The sequence below is a fragment of the Loxodonta africana genome, chromosome 5 (assembly GCF_030014295.1).
Source record: "Loxodonta africana isolate mLoxAfr1 chromosome 5, mLoxAfr1.hap2, whole genome shotgun sequence".
In the NCBI taxonomy this organism is placed as follows: Eukaryota; Metazoa; Chordata; class Mammalia; order Proboscidea; family Elephantidae; genus Loxodonta; species Loxodonta africana.
The window spans coordinates 49378222-49395774 of NC_087346.1; the positions used below are offsets into that span (position 1 = coordinate 49378222).

General features: G+C 36.8%; 1 protein-coding gene across 3 annotated transcripts in view; it reads left to right on the plus strand.

The window, feature by feature from the left end:
• PPP3CA (protein phosphatase 3 catalytic subunit alpha) overlaps window positions 1-17553 on the plus strand; it is a 366845-nt gene that overhangs the window by 337241 nt on the left and 12051 nt on the right. For all 3 annotated transcript variants that reach the window (XM_064285505.1, XM_010590472.3, XM_064285506.1), the window contains 2 exons: window positions 2610-2694; window positions 11356-11453. In XM_064285505.1, the coding sequence (XP_064141575.1) occupies window positions 2610-2694; window positions 11356-11453 (183 nt within the window). The remainder of the gene's footprint in view (window positions 1-2609; window positions 2695-11355; window positions 11454-17553) is intronic.

Genomic DNA, 17553 nt, shown 5'->3' on the forward strand with positions numbered 1-17553 from the left:
AGTGTTAATTTATTCCAGAAAATAAAATATATAATGTAAGGAATATTATGAAAAAAATTATAGAAAACCACCTTAGGGAGACAATTTGGCATCTGACTTTTTTAAAGAAAGCAAACAGTCTTTAGTAGCCACTTGATCGTTAATCATATAAAATCTAAGCACAGAAAATTCACTTTTAAGTTGATTTCCAAGACATTATTTATTGTATAGATTATGAAGATTCTTTATGAATCTTAACTACAAATCATACTTAATATTGTTCAAAACTCAGAGTAAGATTTGAGGCACCCATTTCCCCCATAGTGTTCTAGCCAATACAGTTATAATTCAAGGAACTGATATGAATGAGAATTCATGGTTCAGTTTCATTATCAGAAAGGTTCAATTGGAGAATGGCTTTCTCCCACATGGATTTAAGATTACTTCACATATTTGCAGCCAGAATAGCTGGCAATGACAAATCCTGCTCCCAGATATGTTGGGAGGTACCTTGTGGTATGATTGCCACAAGAGAGGAGGAAGTGGGCAAAAAGGCAGGCTTTTTGAAGGATTTCAGGTCACAGAGAAAATAGAGGAAGCAAGGGCACGGGTACACACCTGGAGCACACCTGTGCACTGCAAGATGGGTGTGCATTAGCGTAAACTTTAAGGAATTAACTCCTTCAGGTGAAGAAAGTGGCCCAGTGAAGGGTTATGTTTTCCCTTTCTTGGAGTGAAAAGAAAAGCAGAGGCCTCCTCTCTAACCATTTCAAAATTGTGAATTGGTGCAAATTTTCTTTCTTGTAGAAGTATTAGGATGGTGATTAATCGTTTGACCCTTATCAAGAACAAAACAGATTTCAAATCACATTCATAAAAGCCCTGTGAGGAAAACGGCAGAAATCTTTCCTTCAAAAAGGACAGAAAGCTTGTTCTTTTCACAGATGAAAAGACTAAAATGTATCCCAGTTACCACCTATAGACTACAGTCTCTGAACAGATTATGTGACTGAAAGTGTTCCTTCAGGTTGGAGACATTTCTGGTATTGTCTGAAAAGAATATTTTGTTATGTTTCTGTTAGTGACAGTTGAATTCGAAAGACAATTTGCTTGTGTTAATGTTTTCTACAGACTTTCATGTAATCTATAGAAAGAATACCTTATCCCTTCGCATTGGATTGTAAAATCTTAAGAAGAGAGGTATTTTTCTGTGTTCTGCACTTTTCCAAACATACTTTGGGAATTTAAATAAAAAATAAAATGAATTCATTAAAGATTCTACAGTTATTTTTAAAATCATGGTTAAAAAAAGGTTTACTCCTTAGTAGCAATGGAGTCTCTGGGTAGTGCAAAAGGTTAACTTACTTGGCTACTAACCAAAAGGTTGGCAGTTCCAGCCCACCTAGAAGTGCCTCAGAAGAAAGGCCTGGTGATCTACTTCCAGAAACTCAGCCATTGAAAACCCTGTATAGCACAGTTCTACTCTACACACATGAATCACCGTGAGTCAGAACTGACGCAACAGCAGCTGCTTAGGAACCATAGCCTCTGTAGATTTTTTTTTTTTCATTTGAAAAATATAATAAATGACATTTATCCAAACACATGCATAACTCTTTACTTAAGTACTAGAATATAAACCCTGTGCCACTGTCTTTCACCAAATCCAATTCTGTAGTTTTCTACTTTTTCCTCTAGAACTCATGAACCAACCAAGAAAAGGATGGGTAGCAAACGCTAAAACAAATGATTTATGACCATTAAGTAATGCAAACTATATTCCAAAGAAGAGTTAAGGCTCCCTGGTTTGATAATTTCAACGGTAAACTTTTGAAAAAGAAGTTTCCTAAAGTAGTTTTTCCAGCATGGAACCTGGAAGTGGGCAGATGATCCTGATGAGCCAGAGTTCTTCCTGCCTGTGTGTGCTCTTTGTGTAAACAGGAGACGGGGAGCTCGGTAAGAAGCACTCCTGTTTCTCTCTGCTCAGTTAGCTCTCCACCCAGCTCCCCTTGGAAATCTCAAAAGTCGCTCTTTGGTGTTGTAGAGACCTCATAAGAATCACATACCAAGTACTGATGACCAAAAGCATAGATTTTAAACTTGACTTAAAAATAAAACCTCTTAGGAAAAAAATGGATCTTGCTTACTACAATTTGTTATAACCGTTGCCATCAAATCAATTCCAACTCATAGCGACTGTCATCAAGTCGATTCCAATGCATAGTGACACTGTGGGGCAGAACAGAGCTGCTCCTTAGGGTTTCCAAGGCTGTGATCTTTACAGAAGCAGACTGCCACTTCTTTCTCCCGCAGAGCAGCTGGTGGGTTTGAACCACTGACCTTTTGGTTAGCAGCCAAGCTCTTAACCACTGTGCCACCAGGGCTTCTGTTATATATGCATATGTATATGTAAATTTGTTGGGCTCAAGCATAGCCATGATTGTGAGGATGGTACAGGACCGGGCAGTGTTTCATTCTGTTGTACATGTTATGAGTCAGAACCAACTCTGTGGCACCTAACAATAACAACAACATGTAAATTTGTAATATATATAAGTACGTAAATTTGTAAAATAACTATAGTTAGATAAAAAGTCACCGAATACCTAACTTTCTGTTTTAAACTACAGGAGCAACAGCGGCAGCCCGGAAGGAGGTGATAAGGAACAAGATCCGAGCAATAGGCAAAATGGCCAGGGTGTTCTCAGTTCTCAGGTGGGATCATTTGTCCTCTGTTTCTTTTCTCTTTCATTTATTATGTTTCTTCATAAATATTTTAATACTTTAATCTGGTAATTTAAATATTTTACTAGAAAATATGTGCTTTTTTAATTTTTTTTCCTTTAAATGGAATTGTTATTTTCTCGCTGTTTTAGTCAAATTGAAATTAAATTATTTCTGTAAAGAAAGCCTCTCTATAAATGAACTGCTTCACATTTTTCCCCTCTATTTGCCACAGGACTTGAATACATTTATTTCACAATAGATTGAACAGCTCATGAAACAGGAAAGCCATTATAATCTTTTTTATTTTTCATTCTGGCTCCATGGCAAAAGATGAATTTATCAGGTACATTCACTAGGTATGGCTAATGAACATTAACCGTAAAGCTTATTCACACTAATCTCTATTATTCTAATAAATCACTGAGAGAGAAAAAATAGTTACCTAATGCTTTTTTTTTTTTTAATGCTTTAATTCCCGCACAGTGGCTTATTTTTTAAATAGACCATGAATCGTGCTATTATTATTAAGCATGGATTTCAAAAACAAAAATTTTCTTGAAGGTAATTAACTGCTCATTTCTTAAATTAAATTCTGTCTTGCTAAGTAATACAAAGTAAGCATATTTTTCTTTTAAAAAATTAGAATACAGTATGTTCATATGTGAAAATTATAGTCATTTTACAATCATATATGTTAACGGGTAAATAGGAATACCTTTCGAAAATTACATCTTCATATTGTGTAATTTCATAATCTGATTTCTGCCAAATTTCTGTCTCAACTCTTACTTGTAGAGTAAGCTATACCGGCTCTTTTGATTTTTCCTTTTGCTATTTCTATCTTGCTAGTAGAGTTTGGAGTAACTAAATGACTTGATAGAGCAAGCAAGGAGCCATGAGAAGGATGAAGACACTAAATCAAAGTAATATCTCCCTGGTAGCCAGCCCGATCACGAAGAAGTCATGTTAAAGCTAAAAATAGAGAATTATTGCTCCCTGTGGAAACCCTGATGGCGTAGTGGTTAAGTGCTACGGCTGCTAACCAAGAGGTTGGCAGTTCAAATCCACCAGGTGCTCCTTGGAAACTGTATGGGGTAGTTCTACTCTGTCCTATAGGGTCTCTATGAGTTGGGATTGACTCGACGGCAGTGGGTTTGGTTTTTTGTTTTTTACAGCCTAGTGAATGAGGCTACCTTTGTTCTAATGCTGTACATTCCTAACTAAACTGTCATGACTCATTCTTTAACTCATTCAATGAAAAAAGTATTAATTAAACTTAAAGCACTTATAATGTACCATGAAGAAACAATAAAACAGTATACGTAAATAACAAGTGGGAGATTACGCACATATTTTAGTACATAGTAAACAAAGAATTTCTGAGTGATGGCATCTAAGCAAGTGGGGGATGACCTTCATGAAGATGTGGGGTAGGCTGTTCAAGACAAGAGGATCTCTGGTGGTGCAGTGGTTAAAGTGCTCATCTGCTAACTGAAGGTCAACAGTTCGAACCCACTAGCTACTCCGTGGGAGAAAGATGTGGCAGTCTGCTTTTGTAAAGATTTACAGCCTTGGAAACCCTGTGGGCCAGCTCTACTCTGTCCTTCTGGGTCACCATGAGTCAAAATCAACTTGATGGCAGTGGGCTTGGTATTTTGGGTTCAAGGCAAAAGAGAATACCAAGTGCAAAGACCCTTAGGCAAAAATAAGGTCAGCATATTTGAGGACCAGCAAGAAGGCCTGTGTGGCTAGAGAAACGTCCTGTGGGGGCAAAGGTCTGTGTAACGGTCTTAGGCTCAACCGGTGCCTCTATGTGAACACTTGGTTATGTACTGTGCCTCAGACTTACTAATAAACACTCTAATTTCTTTTTCTTTCTGAAGTCTTTGCTAGGAGAAGTATAAACAGCTCCAGAATTTCCATGTGAAAGTACATTTAGGAAGAAAAAAGAAATCTTTCTCATATAAATAATTGCTTCCATCTCTGTGGGATTTCAAACCACATGAAGGTGGTAGGAGCAATGCTATAGAATCATAGGATGGCATGTCTTGAAATTGGAAAGTCCCTCCAAACCCCTGCCTGTTAGCACACAGGATATAATTATTCCCAGATTAGAAATGGGTCATTTGAACCCAGTCATGATAGTGACTTGAGTAAGATTGTATTATATTGATAGGAAATATAAAAAGATAATTTTATTACTACTCAGGGAAGTGTCTATATAAATATAAAAATGTGATATAAAGTATATGTTCCGTGTGTATTTGTATATTATACATTTGTAAAATTTGTGTGAGGATTTGTGAATGCTATCAGGAAAAAAAAATACACATTCTTGCTTTTCTATATTAAAACCGCCTGTAGCAAATTTGCAGAACATAGGAAGGTCATATCCAGAAAAAAGAAAGATAAACATAGTAAGTGACGATTGAGCATTTAGTGTATATACCATGTACTGAGTTACACAGTCTGGTATCAATTTGGTATGACAAGCATATAAATAATAAACTAATATAAGACAATGAAATGTGTGCCAAGTACATGAACAAGTGCTCTGCTGTGGAAGAGGACAGGAAGGAGCACTTATATTTCCTGAATGGAAGTTCATGGAGGAGGAGTGAGTGCGTGAGAGATAGGCAGTATTCATTAAGTGGAGAATTATGGTGAAGGCATTCCTAGAGAACTAGAAATAATCAGGAACACAGTCGCTTGGTCTTCAAAGTCATGATCAATGACATTATTTTACTGGGTACTTAGTGCCAGGTACTGTGGTGCCACATGTTATACACATTTTACAGTAATCCACACAGCCAATTTGCAACATCGCATTGACCTCATTTTACAGTGAGGAAATGGAAACCAAGAGAGGCCAAACAACTTGTCCAAAGTCACCCAACTGATACCTGAAAATGAACTGAGTATTCTGTAAATTCTAAGTATGTAGGAGGGCTGGTTAGTAAATGCAATTACTGTGAGTGAGATTTCTAGTGAATAATAAGGCTGAAAATATACTTAAGTCTGAACTCTTGCAGGCCTTCAGTTCCAGGGTAAAGTATTGAATTATTTTTCTATAGGCAATGAGGAGTTATAAAATGATTTCCACAGAATGAGAGGCATGCTCTAATCTATGTTTAGATATGTATGTTTCAGTGGCAGCATGTAGATTGGATAGCAAGATGGTGTACTGGTGACAGGAAGAACAGTTAGGAAGTAATTGAAATAATCCAAGCAAAAGATGTTGAACTCGGCTATAAGAGGAAAGATTCAAAGGAAGGGGCAAATAGAAGGAATTTTTGAAGTTAAAATTTTTAGTATGTATTGAATGAATGTGTATGATGATGCAACTTTGTTAGATATAGCCGTCCAACACATTCCTTACATTTTGGTAATTTGCAACATTATAAGGAACCAGAAAACTGTCTTTAAGCAACCCTCTGCAGGGAGGGTGAAGGCGTATTGCCTAGAATCCAGCAATCAAATCAACACACATAAGACTTCTGTTTCTAAGTGAGTGTTGTAAGGAGGCAGCAAGTGTGGAAGGAAATTCCTCTATCAGGTGTGGAATCTGCAGGGCCAGCAATGGAGGGACTTCTTCAGCATTTTGGGGGCTAACAGCACAGCTTTAGTGTGTCATTAGGTGTTGCTTAGACAGCATTTCTGGAGCAGACCCCGCAAAATGGATGGGCACTCTTCCTCGCTGCAGTATATCCAACTCTGGCTCTTGGTTCTGTGAGTTCTCTGATAGCCTTTAATACATCTCTCTACCATTAAAATTAGCCAGAGTGGATGCTACTGTTTGCTACAAGAATCCTGACCTATGCAAGGGATGATGAGAGAGAGGAAATAATCCAAGAATATATCAAAGAGGTTCTAGCCCATGTGATTGACAGTATGGTAATGCTGTTTTCTAAGGAAGAAGTATTTATGCAGGTTATTTATCTGGGGGAATAGGATGAGTTGAATTTGACACATTTTCTCTCTGAAGTGCTGGCAGAACACTCCTGTAGAGGCAGTTAGAAATTCTGCCCTGGGGCTTCAGAGAGAGGTGGGGGCTAGAGATGCAGCTGTAGGAGTGGCCAACACAGATGCCAGACTGAAGCAGCAGAAGGGGGTGGTCTTTTAAGGGAGAGAGCGAAGGTGGGAGAAAGAGGCCAAGAATCCTCTGAACAGAGCTTTAGAATAGAAATGTGATGTAATTTACATTTTCTAGAAGCTGCCACAGTAAAAGGAGTAGAAAGAAATAAGTTATTTTAGTTTTAATAATATATTCTATTTCACACAAATATCCAGAGTATTATCATTTTAACATGTAACTGATATAAAACTTACCAAAGAGATATTTTACATTCTCTTTTTTGTACTAAATATTGAAAATCTGGTGTGTATTTCACGCTTACAGCACATGTCAACTCGGACCGGTCATGTTTCAAGTGCTTAAGAGCCACATGTGGCTGGTGACTACCATATAGGAAAGCACAGGCTTAGAGGCAGATGAAAAAGAAGAGTTGAAGTAGTGAGAAGAATATATCAGAGAAGAACAAGGAGGACCAGCGAATAAGTGTCACAAAACCTAGGAGCAAAAAGTCTTTCAAGGAGGAAGACACCGTCATTAGTGGCAAATACTGCAGAGATGCCATTTTGAATGAGAACTCAGCATAGATTGTTGGAAATGAGAAATGAGGATGCTGGAAACCTTTGAGAGCATGGCTTCTGTGTGAGGCAAGTGTGGCAGACAGAATATAGGGAGCTAAGGAATATGGTTTAGAGAAAGAGGAAAAGGGGCAAGGAAGGAAGGAAAATGACCATATTCTGGCTAAACTTTTTATGTACAATATATTATTTAATCTTCAAATGATGAGGGAACTGAAGCTCAGAAAAATTAAACAACTTACTCTAAGCCATATGAGTAGGATTTTAGCCAAAGTGAGAATGATTCCAAAGCTGTGATTTTCCAAAACAGATCTTTCTAGTGTTGCTACGAAATTAAAATTTTGAAGGTTAAAAAAACATTCCAGATTATGAGCAAATGTTGGTAAAAAAAAAAAGTAAATGTTAGTAGGTATAAAAATAATAATTCCATTGATCTTGCCCAAGCATTATGGATTTTCATTTTTGTTTTGTTTGACCAGTCCCGTGTTTAATATGAGACTTAATTCCAGGATTTTGTATAGAGGAATTATAATCATGACATTAAAGCCCGATTCTAAATTGCAATGTAAAGGAAGAATGTGTTCATATCTTTTGAAATACTCCTAATTTTTCCAAAACCATATATTAGCATTCAAGATATTTATTCATTTGATCTATGCGGTTTGACAGCAGAAACCTTAAAAAGTGGAAATATCTGCATGAAAGTAAACAATGATTAACTGACCATCTCAAACCTAATATTTTAAAGTTAACCCTGCAGTAAAGGATTCTGAAATCTAAAATAGTGGTTAACCTTGCCATTCATTTTTTCTTTCACTAAATATTGTTTGAAAGTCAACTACATATTAGGTATTCTTATCTTAGGCACTGTGGATGCAGCAGCAAAAGAGACAGAAATCCCTGTTCTCATGCAGCTTGCCTAGCTAGGGTGGAATGTGCTACAGAGCAGAGACCAAAAATATATAACTAAAGAAATCAACTCTATAGTTTTTAGATGGTGACAAGTGCTTTGGGTAAAACATAAAATAGGCAAGGGAGACAGGGAGCGTAGGAGGCGAATGTTATTTTAGATAGTGTCCTCACTTAGAAGGAGATATTTGAGCAGAGACTTAAAGGCAGAGAGGGAAATGAGCCTTGCAACTACTGAGGGAAGAGTGTGAGGTGGAGGAAAAGCAAGTGCAGTGCCCTGAGGTGGGAGTGTGCTGGGTGCGTTGGAGGAGAGTGGATACTGACTGGTAGGCAATGTAGTTTAAGAGATGGGTGAGAGTGACAGTGTGGACTGGGGCAGGTTTTTTAGGCCCTTGTAGGGCATAGTAAGGAGTTCCTGGGTTGTGCAAATAGTTAAAGCACTTAGCTGCTAACCAGAAGGTAGGAGGTTCAAGTCCACCCACAGGTGCCTCAGAAGAAAGCCCCAGTGATCTACTTCTGAAAAATCAGCCACTGAAACCCTGCTGGAGCACAGTTTTACTCTGACACACGTGAGGTCGCCGTGAGTCAGAGCCAGCTCGGCAGCAACTGGCTTAGGACCTTGAAAAGATGTTGCCTTTCATCCTCAGTGAGATGAGAAGCTGTTAGAGAGTTTGGAATAGAGAAGTGGCAGGACGTGGCAGAAGTAGTAATAGGCTTAACCTGGCTGCCATACTGAGAAGAGATACAGGAGGAGGGAGTGAAGAGCGTGACAATGGGGCAGCACAGGGACCAGTTAGGATACTGCTGTACTAATCCAAGTAAAAGATGATGGTGGTAAGTGAAAGAAGCCAGTCACAAAAGGCCACAAGTCATTCCATTTATAGTGAATTCTCGTTATTCGCAGCAGAGTTATGTTCTATAAAGTCACCCCAAACACCGCTTTTAGTGAATGCCGAACCCCTGCTCCTAGGAGAAATACAGGGTTAGGTTCCTGCCAGTCTCTGGTCACGACATTTTCATCAGTCAATCAATACATAACTTTGTTTTATGTGTTCCTGTCTAAAGACTCCATATTATATGTATATATATATATATGATCATTAATGTTGAACTCATGAGCAGCAGCACTATAATTTGTGCTTGAACAAAGTTTATCTAAAACACATGTTTTCTCCGTAAGACACCTCTCACACTTCTTGCTCTTAAGGACGCTAGACAGTACTTCAGCACTATGCTTGGGGACATTTTATACAGCAAGATTATCAAAAAGATTAAAAAAAATTTAAAAAGCATAAAAATACAGAAAATGTGACTGTAAATAGACTGTGTAAAGAATACTGTTTGCAGTGTGACAGCTGAAACAAGAAGACAAAAAGTTGTTTTATTCTGCCTGAGTTGGAAATGTGTGTCGTGGATTCAAATTTTCCACCACTCTGCGTATGTCCACAAATGACTGTGACAGCATCACGAGTATTGAATTTTGGATTGCAAATAAATTTTAGTGAGTAGTCGAATTTGCAAATATAGAATCCATGAATAATGGGGATCCACTGTATATGAAATGCCCAGAATAGGCAAATGCTTCCCGACAGGAAGTATATTAGTGGTTGCCTATGGCTGGAGGGGATTGGAGAGTGACCTCTAATGGATACAGGTTTCTTTTTGGTAAAAATATTCTTAAGTCAATTGTGGTGATGATTGCACGTCCCCAGGAATACTGTAAACCATTGAACCATACACTTTATGTGGATGAATGGTGAGGTATATGAATTCTATCTCAGCCCTAGTGGTGCAGCGGTTAAGAGCTTCAGCTGCTAACCAAAAGGTAGGCAGTTGGAATCCACCCACTGCTCCTTGGGAACCCTGTGGGGCAGTTCTGCTCTATCCTATAGGGTCACTATGAGTTGGAATTGACTTGATGGCAACCTTTTTTTTTTTTTTTTTAAGGCTATTTGAAAAAAAAAAAAGAGATGATGGATTGGATCAGAATAGTAGTAGTAGTATTGTGAGAAGTGGTAAGATCCTAGAAGATTTTAAAGGTATCACCCTCAAGATTTGAAGATGGAGTGGATGTAGAATGAGAATGACAAGGAATTGAGGGTGATTCTTTAAGCTTAAGCAATGAAAAAATGGAATTACCAATTTCTGAGTTGAAGGAAGTTTGTGGAAGTAGCAGTTTTGGCAGTTTGGCATTCTGTGTGGTTCATGTTAGACATCTTCATGAAAATTTGGGGTAGGTCATTGTGTATATCATAAAATTTACATATGTATTTATGCATTTAAAACATTTTTCTGCTTATTTACCATTACAGTGTCTGCTATAGGGAACTTCATATAAAGATATGAAGTTATTCCTATTTCATAATCATTATGATTTATTAATAAGATAAAATTATTGCTTTAATAATGTCAATGATTAATAAATATGATTGAAATAATGATATCTAAAACTGATTATAAAACCATTGTCGTCGTGAGTAATAAAATAATTTTATTTTAACAAATCAGTGAGGAAAGAGGCTGAAAATTTTTACCAGTTGCTTACTAGCTGTTGCTATTATTTTGCGTATTTATTATGTTATGTCAAAATTCTTTAACAATCCCCTGAATGTAATTCTTGGTTCCCTAATCCATAGATAGAGTTTTTGTTTCTTTATCTCCCATATGCCTTCTGGTTTGTCCTCCCAAGTCCAATTGATTCTACTTGTATTTGCTGATCCTTGACTGAAAAGCTTACATCGACACTCTTCGTTGGTTCCTCTTTAACATATTTATCGGTGTCACGGATGATGCACAGTGAACACTTTGTACTATGAGGCCTGATTAAAAATCAGAATTGTTTTCTCTTCAGAGGAGACCATACCACAACAACTAATTGTAAACTTTATCATAGCAGCCCTTTCGTGTGACATTGCTTTTATATAAATGTGTGAAAGTATAGTATGTTTAAGTTAAAAACAAAATTCAGAAAGCCAGAATGATGGAGGTAAGCAGGAATTCTTATGTGTGTTTGTTTTTCTTTTGAGTCATTTCTTTCTTACAAAAGAAAACAGAAAGTTAATGTTTTTAACTCATTGTGTCTTTTTCCAGAGAAGAAAGTGAGAGTGTGCTGACGCTGAAAGGCTTGACTCCAACGGGCATGCTCCCCAGCGGAGTGCTTTCTGGAGGGAAGCAAACCCTGCAAAGCGGTAAGCAGGCCCATTGGTATGACCATGTGCCCGGAGCACCTCGGTCAGCTGTGCTGTTAGAGCCCTGGGTTATTCATTCATGTAAGCTTGGTCTTGGTCTTCCTTTCTTCTCAGCTGGAAGAAGGGCTGAAATCCCACATCACTTTGACCTGTCTCATCCAACAGAATATAATTTTTACCCCACTGCTCTCCTCCCCGTTTATGTATTACCACATATTCAGACTTGCCTAGCTATACGACAAGTCTACGGGCACGATTGGTTTGACCACCTTGAGCTAATCACCTGCTAAAAACAACTTTTAAATTGCATTTTAATTTAATTATCTTATCTAATTGATGAAATGCACACACACACACTACACATATACACATTAATATATATCCATAAGTCTAGATTTTATTGGAGAATAGAATAAAAATATAAAAATGATCACTTCATTATCCACTTGAATAAAAATTAGAAGCCATATGTCTCTTTTAGCTGATTTATCAGTTCAGAACATAGGAGGCTGAGTATTACTACATTTTATTTTTGAAAATAAAATAACATATCCATGAAATACAAATATTGTATTAAAAAGTTCTGTCCAATAGAACTTTGTGTAATCAGAGGAACTTCTGTGTCTGTGCTGTCCAATACGATAGCTACAGGCAGCATATGGGTATTGAGCACTTGAAATGTTTCTAGTAGGATGGAGAAACTGAGTTTTTAATTTTATTTAATTTTCATTAACTTAAATAGCCACATATGGCTGGTGGCTCCTGTATTGGAGTACACAGTTTCTATGCACTCATACTGTTTTGTTATCTATTTTAACTAAAATTACTGTCAGAATCTCATGTTAGCAATGCTGTATGGAAATTTAGCTGTTAGACTTTAACAGAAAAAAAATTAAACAAAACTGTGCTATGACATTGTCAAAACAATCTCGGCCTCTTGCTTGTTTTCCTGTATCTTTCCCTGAATCTATTTTGTATTTTCTTTTCTATCCCTGCCCTTCAGTCTATTCAGATATTCTTGTGGTTACATTTTCAGATACACCATCTCTACACAAAGAGTAACATTCAACATGTACACGCCCCTGCGGAGTGATCACAACTTAGCGGCATCGCTAGAATTTTCCTTATTTATTTTTATATGAATTTATTTCAAAGTCAGTGCAGTTTCCACAAAAAGACAAAACTTTATAAATGAATGTAGGAAGATCCGTGATACGATTGAAATAAATTCTCCTTTAATTTATCACTACAAATAATTTTAATAACTTTTAAAAACACTAAATTTTTCCCACCAGTGTAAACTTACTGAGAGATTAGCATAAGTGGCTCATTTGTATGCACAAAACATGTATCTGCCTACTTGACTGAAATCTGCCTAGTTTCTGGTAAGGACATTTTAAGGTACAAGGAGTGTACTATCAGAAACTATGGCCACATTTACTCTAGAAGGATACATTTAGTCATGGGCAGTACATATTTCTAGTATGTCAGTGCTGGTGTGGTTCCAGGTGTTTTGCTTTACCTTTAAACTTAAGTTACTTAAGTTATTAAATTCTTTATTTCATTTCAGATTTTTACCTGTGTTTTTAACTTAGATTATTTGCTTTTTCTTTTAATTTCTTTTAAATCCATTGGTTTGTATTATTTTATGTTGAACACACACATACACATGTAAAAGTTACATATGGGTTGTAACTTTATCTGTCCTGAGAATTTGAAAGCTGAGTATATATTTTAAACCACATACATTACCACAACTTCATAATTTATTGTCTTGCTTCCTTCCATTTGTCCAAAGGAGAAATTACGTGAGGCTTTGCTATTTAGCTCTTCTCCAGGGAGGTAACTATTATATTTCTATCCTAAGAATCTAGAATGCACTGTAAGTAAATTACAGCATACATTTGGCAGTTGCTCTAGTTTTAAACTTTAAATTTTAAGAAAAATGCAAATTTAAGTCAAGGGATAGAATTTTAATATTAAACATTTTGACAGAGAAGTGTTGCATTCTAGCATTTAATTAAGGAAATGGCATCTAGTCTTAACAACATACACCTGTATAGTGAAAGTGTTGCCCTTAACCTTATTATAAAAAATTGCTGGGAAAGCAATGGGCTTTTAAAGTTTTGGCTCTGAAATATGCTGAGGTTTACAGTATTTAGGCTGCGTGTCCTATAGGGTCGCTATGAGTCGGAATCGACTCGAGGGCACTGGGTGGGATTCTTTAAAATGCTAATAGAATCATTGTGGCTACTGGCACATTATCACTTGATTTGTAACATTTCAATGATTTTGTTTCCAAAAATAATATCCCGATAAAGAAAAGAGAACTGATTTTAAATTGGGTTGCCGGGCAAGAAAAATTCAGGCTAGATTTTCCCTTCCTTTTCCCTTTCTGCCCTGCCTCTCTCCCACCTACTCAAATTTAATTAGACTTGGTCCTTGTTTTTAAAAAGTCACATGCATATTATCAACTCAGGCATACTGACTTTAGTCTTCTCCCAAATTTGCACGCACACACACACACAAACACACTTCCCTCCCCCTCCGGCTTCTCCATTACCTGAGGAAGTAGTGCTCGTGAATGTTAAATAACATGAATTACCTTACAGACATCGCGGCACTGCTGGAAGTTCTGCCATTTTGCTGGGAATTTTTAAGCTGTGAACCAGCAAGCACAGCAATGGTTTATAGTACTGTGTGTGAGTCAAATGCACGTTTTAGATTTAGCTGGGCCTTTATCCATTTAATCCAAGTAAAAGAAAACTTTCCTGAATCTTTTTCTGAAGGTTTCATTGTGTTGTCAATTATTTAGTGAACAAAAGCCGAAGCCATTCACTCAGATAGGTAGATGTACCCAGTTCATTAATTAAACTTATTTTCTTTTTGTTTTGTTTTTTCATTTCTTCTTAGAATTTCTGTTTTGTTGTCTGTGCCAGAATCCAGCACTCACAGGAACATTAGTTCTCTTAGCTCCTTTGATCGTCACTGATTTGTTCTTAGAGTTAAAAATCCTCTGCTCATTTTTCTCATTCATTTTGCACCCCCTTTCTTCTCTTCAGCTACTGTTGAGGCTATTGAGGCTGATGAAGGTAAATTGGCCAGTCCCCTTTCTGTTGTACCTACAACAGATAAGGGCTCTGCTGGGTGTATTCATTTTTTTTGCTGTAGCTTGTACAGAGTGTGTGGGTGTTGGGCTAACAGTTGTGGCTCAGTATTAACCAAAATATTCTTGCTTTAAAGGGGAAAATGTCCTTTTATGGCTTGTTTGTTTGGTTTTTTTTTTTCTTTTTTTTCTTAAAGCTATGTTGACTTTGTATACAATGAACCTCATATAATCACAGAAAACAAAAAGGATTCTATATCTTGAATGATGTGGGCTGGGGGTTATGGCAGCTGTTTTGACAAATAATGTAAAAAAAAAAATTCTTGAGCTGAACCATGTCCCTTCCTCAAAGCACTTTCAGTCAGCACTGAAAAAGAGAGAATAAAAATAACTTTATTAATTCTAGTCTTTGGAAGTTTCTACCAAAAAAAACAGCTTATTTGAATAGTGCTTTGTTGTAGTTCAACATTAATTTATGTCTCTCTAAAAAATATTCCAACATGAGACAGATGTGTATGAGATGAACAGTTCTGTTAGTCTTGTCAAATCTTAACCTACTGGTACTTATAGAACAATGCAAGAAAAATATTATAAAGCGTTAAAGATATCTAGTGGCTATGGAAGTGGCCGGTAACAAGAATAGTGAATATCAAGGAGTCGGTCAATCGATTCATGTTTACTGAGTGCCTGCTTTGGGCCAGGCACTGTACTAGGTGCTACAGGGGAAATCAAGACGTGTACATCACCGATTGTGTCCTAGTGCTGCTCAAGGACAATAAAGTAATTGCTTTTTAATTGAGTGCTTTTTAAATACATGGTTATGAGAGAACTGCTTATCCAAATAGTTTTTCATATTATACGTACCATATCTTCTGGAAATTTTAAAAAGAATAATTTGAAGTTCCCCTTTAAAACAAAATTCTTCAGTTGTATTTTGTTCTTGCAAGATAACTTTATTTTTCCCAAAATTGTGTGCATATGGTCCCTTGGTATGATGTAAAAAGTGCCACTTTAGACTCTTCCAATTTGTACGTGATTTGGATATGGTAGGGGAAATGACACCACTGTAAGAGAAAATACAACTGCTTCCTAAATAGCAGTGAGTCAACTGCTATTTATGTGGGAATTCTCTGTTCCTCTTGGCAAATTCTAATCTGCAGTGTGCATTCTTGTTGATAGTTTGGCTGTTTTCTGTGGTTTCTGTGACTCTGTGTTGTGTTAAGTATACTACCAATGTAAATTGCTAATACCCATTGTCTGACCAGCAACTACAGCAGAGCACATTCTTCCATACCAGGAGAGACAAAAACTGATTGAAAATGGAGCCCCATTCCGGAAACATACATTATTCCAGCTAGATTTTTAACTTGTACACCCCCACCCTATTGACTTTTACAACCTTGAGATTCCACTTTTACCATTTAAATCAAGATAATTGCTTCTTTATAAATTACACTGATTATAAAAGGTTGTATATTTACTGATTATAATGAAGTGATACAGTAGTTTAGAAAAAGAGTAGAGTTCTACTTCATACCATTATTTTGTCCCTCAAAATCATTGATTTAGTTTTCAGGGTGGGTGCTTGTTAGGCAGCTCTATTATCTTACAATTTATTATGAAATTAGAGAAGAATTAAGAAGCTTTGCTTTGGGCCTTGGTCTTTCCGCAATTCCCCATCTTCTTCCTCTCACCGTTGACTAATCACCATTATGCTAATATTTAAAATGTAGAGGGGGAGTAAACTATTTCTCATAGTTAATGAGTTTTGAGATAACTGTATATTTTAAAGACCATATCCATACTAATGAAAGGCACCGCACATTTGTGTAGGAGTGACTGGCCAAGTTTCAGCCTGAAAGTACTTCCTTTTTTTTTCCCAAATAAGGGTGGGTAGGATAAAGGTACCATGAAATTGTCCTTAATCAGCCATGGTGATGCAGCCCAGTTCAGCATTGGTGATCGGCCCTTAAATATCCAGCTTGTACTTCACAAGGAGTAAAACAAACTGATGTTATTGGTTCCCCGTTTACGTATTTTTACTTTCAGCTCAGTTGTTGGTGCACCCACTGAAGAGACCAACAAATTTCATGCACAAATGCCTTGGCTCTCTCTATAGCACACTAAAGGTTACTGAAAACAAATCAATTATCATGACTCTCACTTTGAGAATTCCACGTTTAAACTGAATAGGGCCAAAACCAGTCCAATTTGTTTTTTCTAAAAATTATGAAAGGCATTTTCCCTTGTTATTCTTTAACTATAGCTTACGTGTACATTGATCTACTAAGAAATAGTTTTCCTTTGCTAAATTTAGGCAGTAATAGATACCAGATGAACATCAGTTTGGCCCGTTCACTGTTGAAGGGCAGACAGGGCTTATCTACTCAGTAATCTGATCTTGATTTTTCTGGTTTTCTCTTAGCTTGTCACCTACTCCACATACTTCCAAAATTGGGTGGGGAAACATGAGCTAATAATTTCATTTTTTTTTTTTTTTTGGTGTCATCACTGAGTTATTTGAGAGGAAGTCTTTCTGGGATTCTGAGACAGCATGAAAATCCCTCAAGTTAATCCCATTTATAGCTCTTTATAGCTTCTACTGTAATCTCTTTACTGGATTTTTAGGTATAGCAGACCCAGTAATTCCACTGAATTTGCCAATACTAACACAGTAAAGTAATAAAAGTAAGAATATGTTAATATCTGTGTAGGCTATGGTATTTGATGCACTAATCATGCTAATAACATGCATAGTTGATGCTGGGTCTGGAGACCTATACAGGGTAGCAGCTTTTCTCCTTGCACATCCACTTGGGATTTCTTTGAATTAAACTTTCATGAGGACAAGAGAAATGTTTACACCTTAATAACTTCTAGAGGACATTTTGGTTGGCAAGAGACATTGGCTGTTTTCAAACCTTTTGATTATCTTCAAGTATGGTAAGGAGTCTGTTGTGTTGTGTTCAGGTCCCGTCACTTTGTTCTCTACTA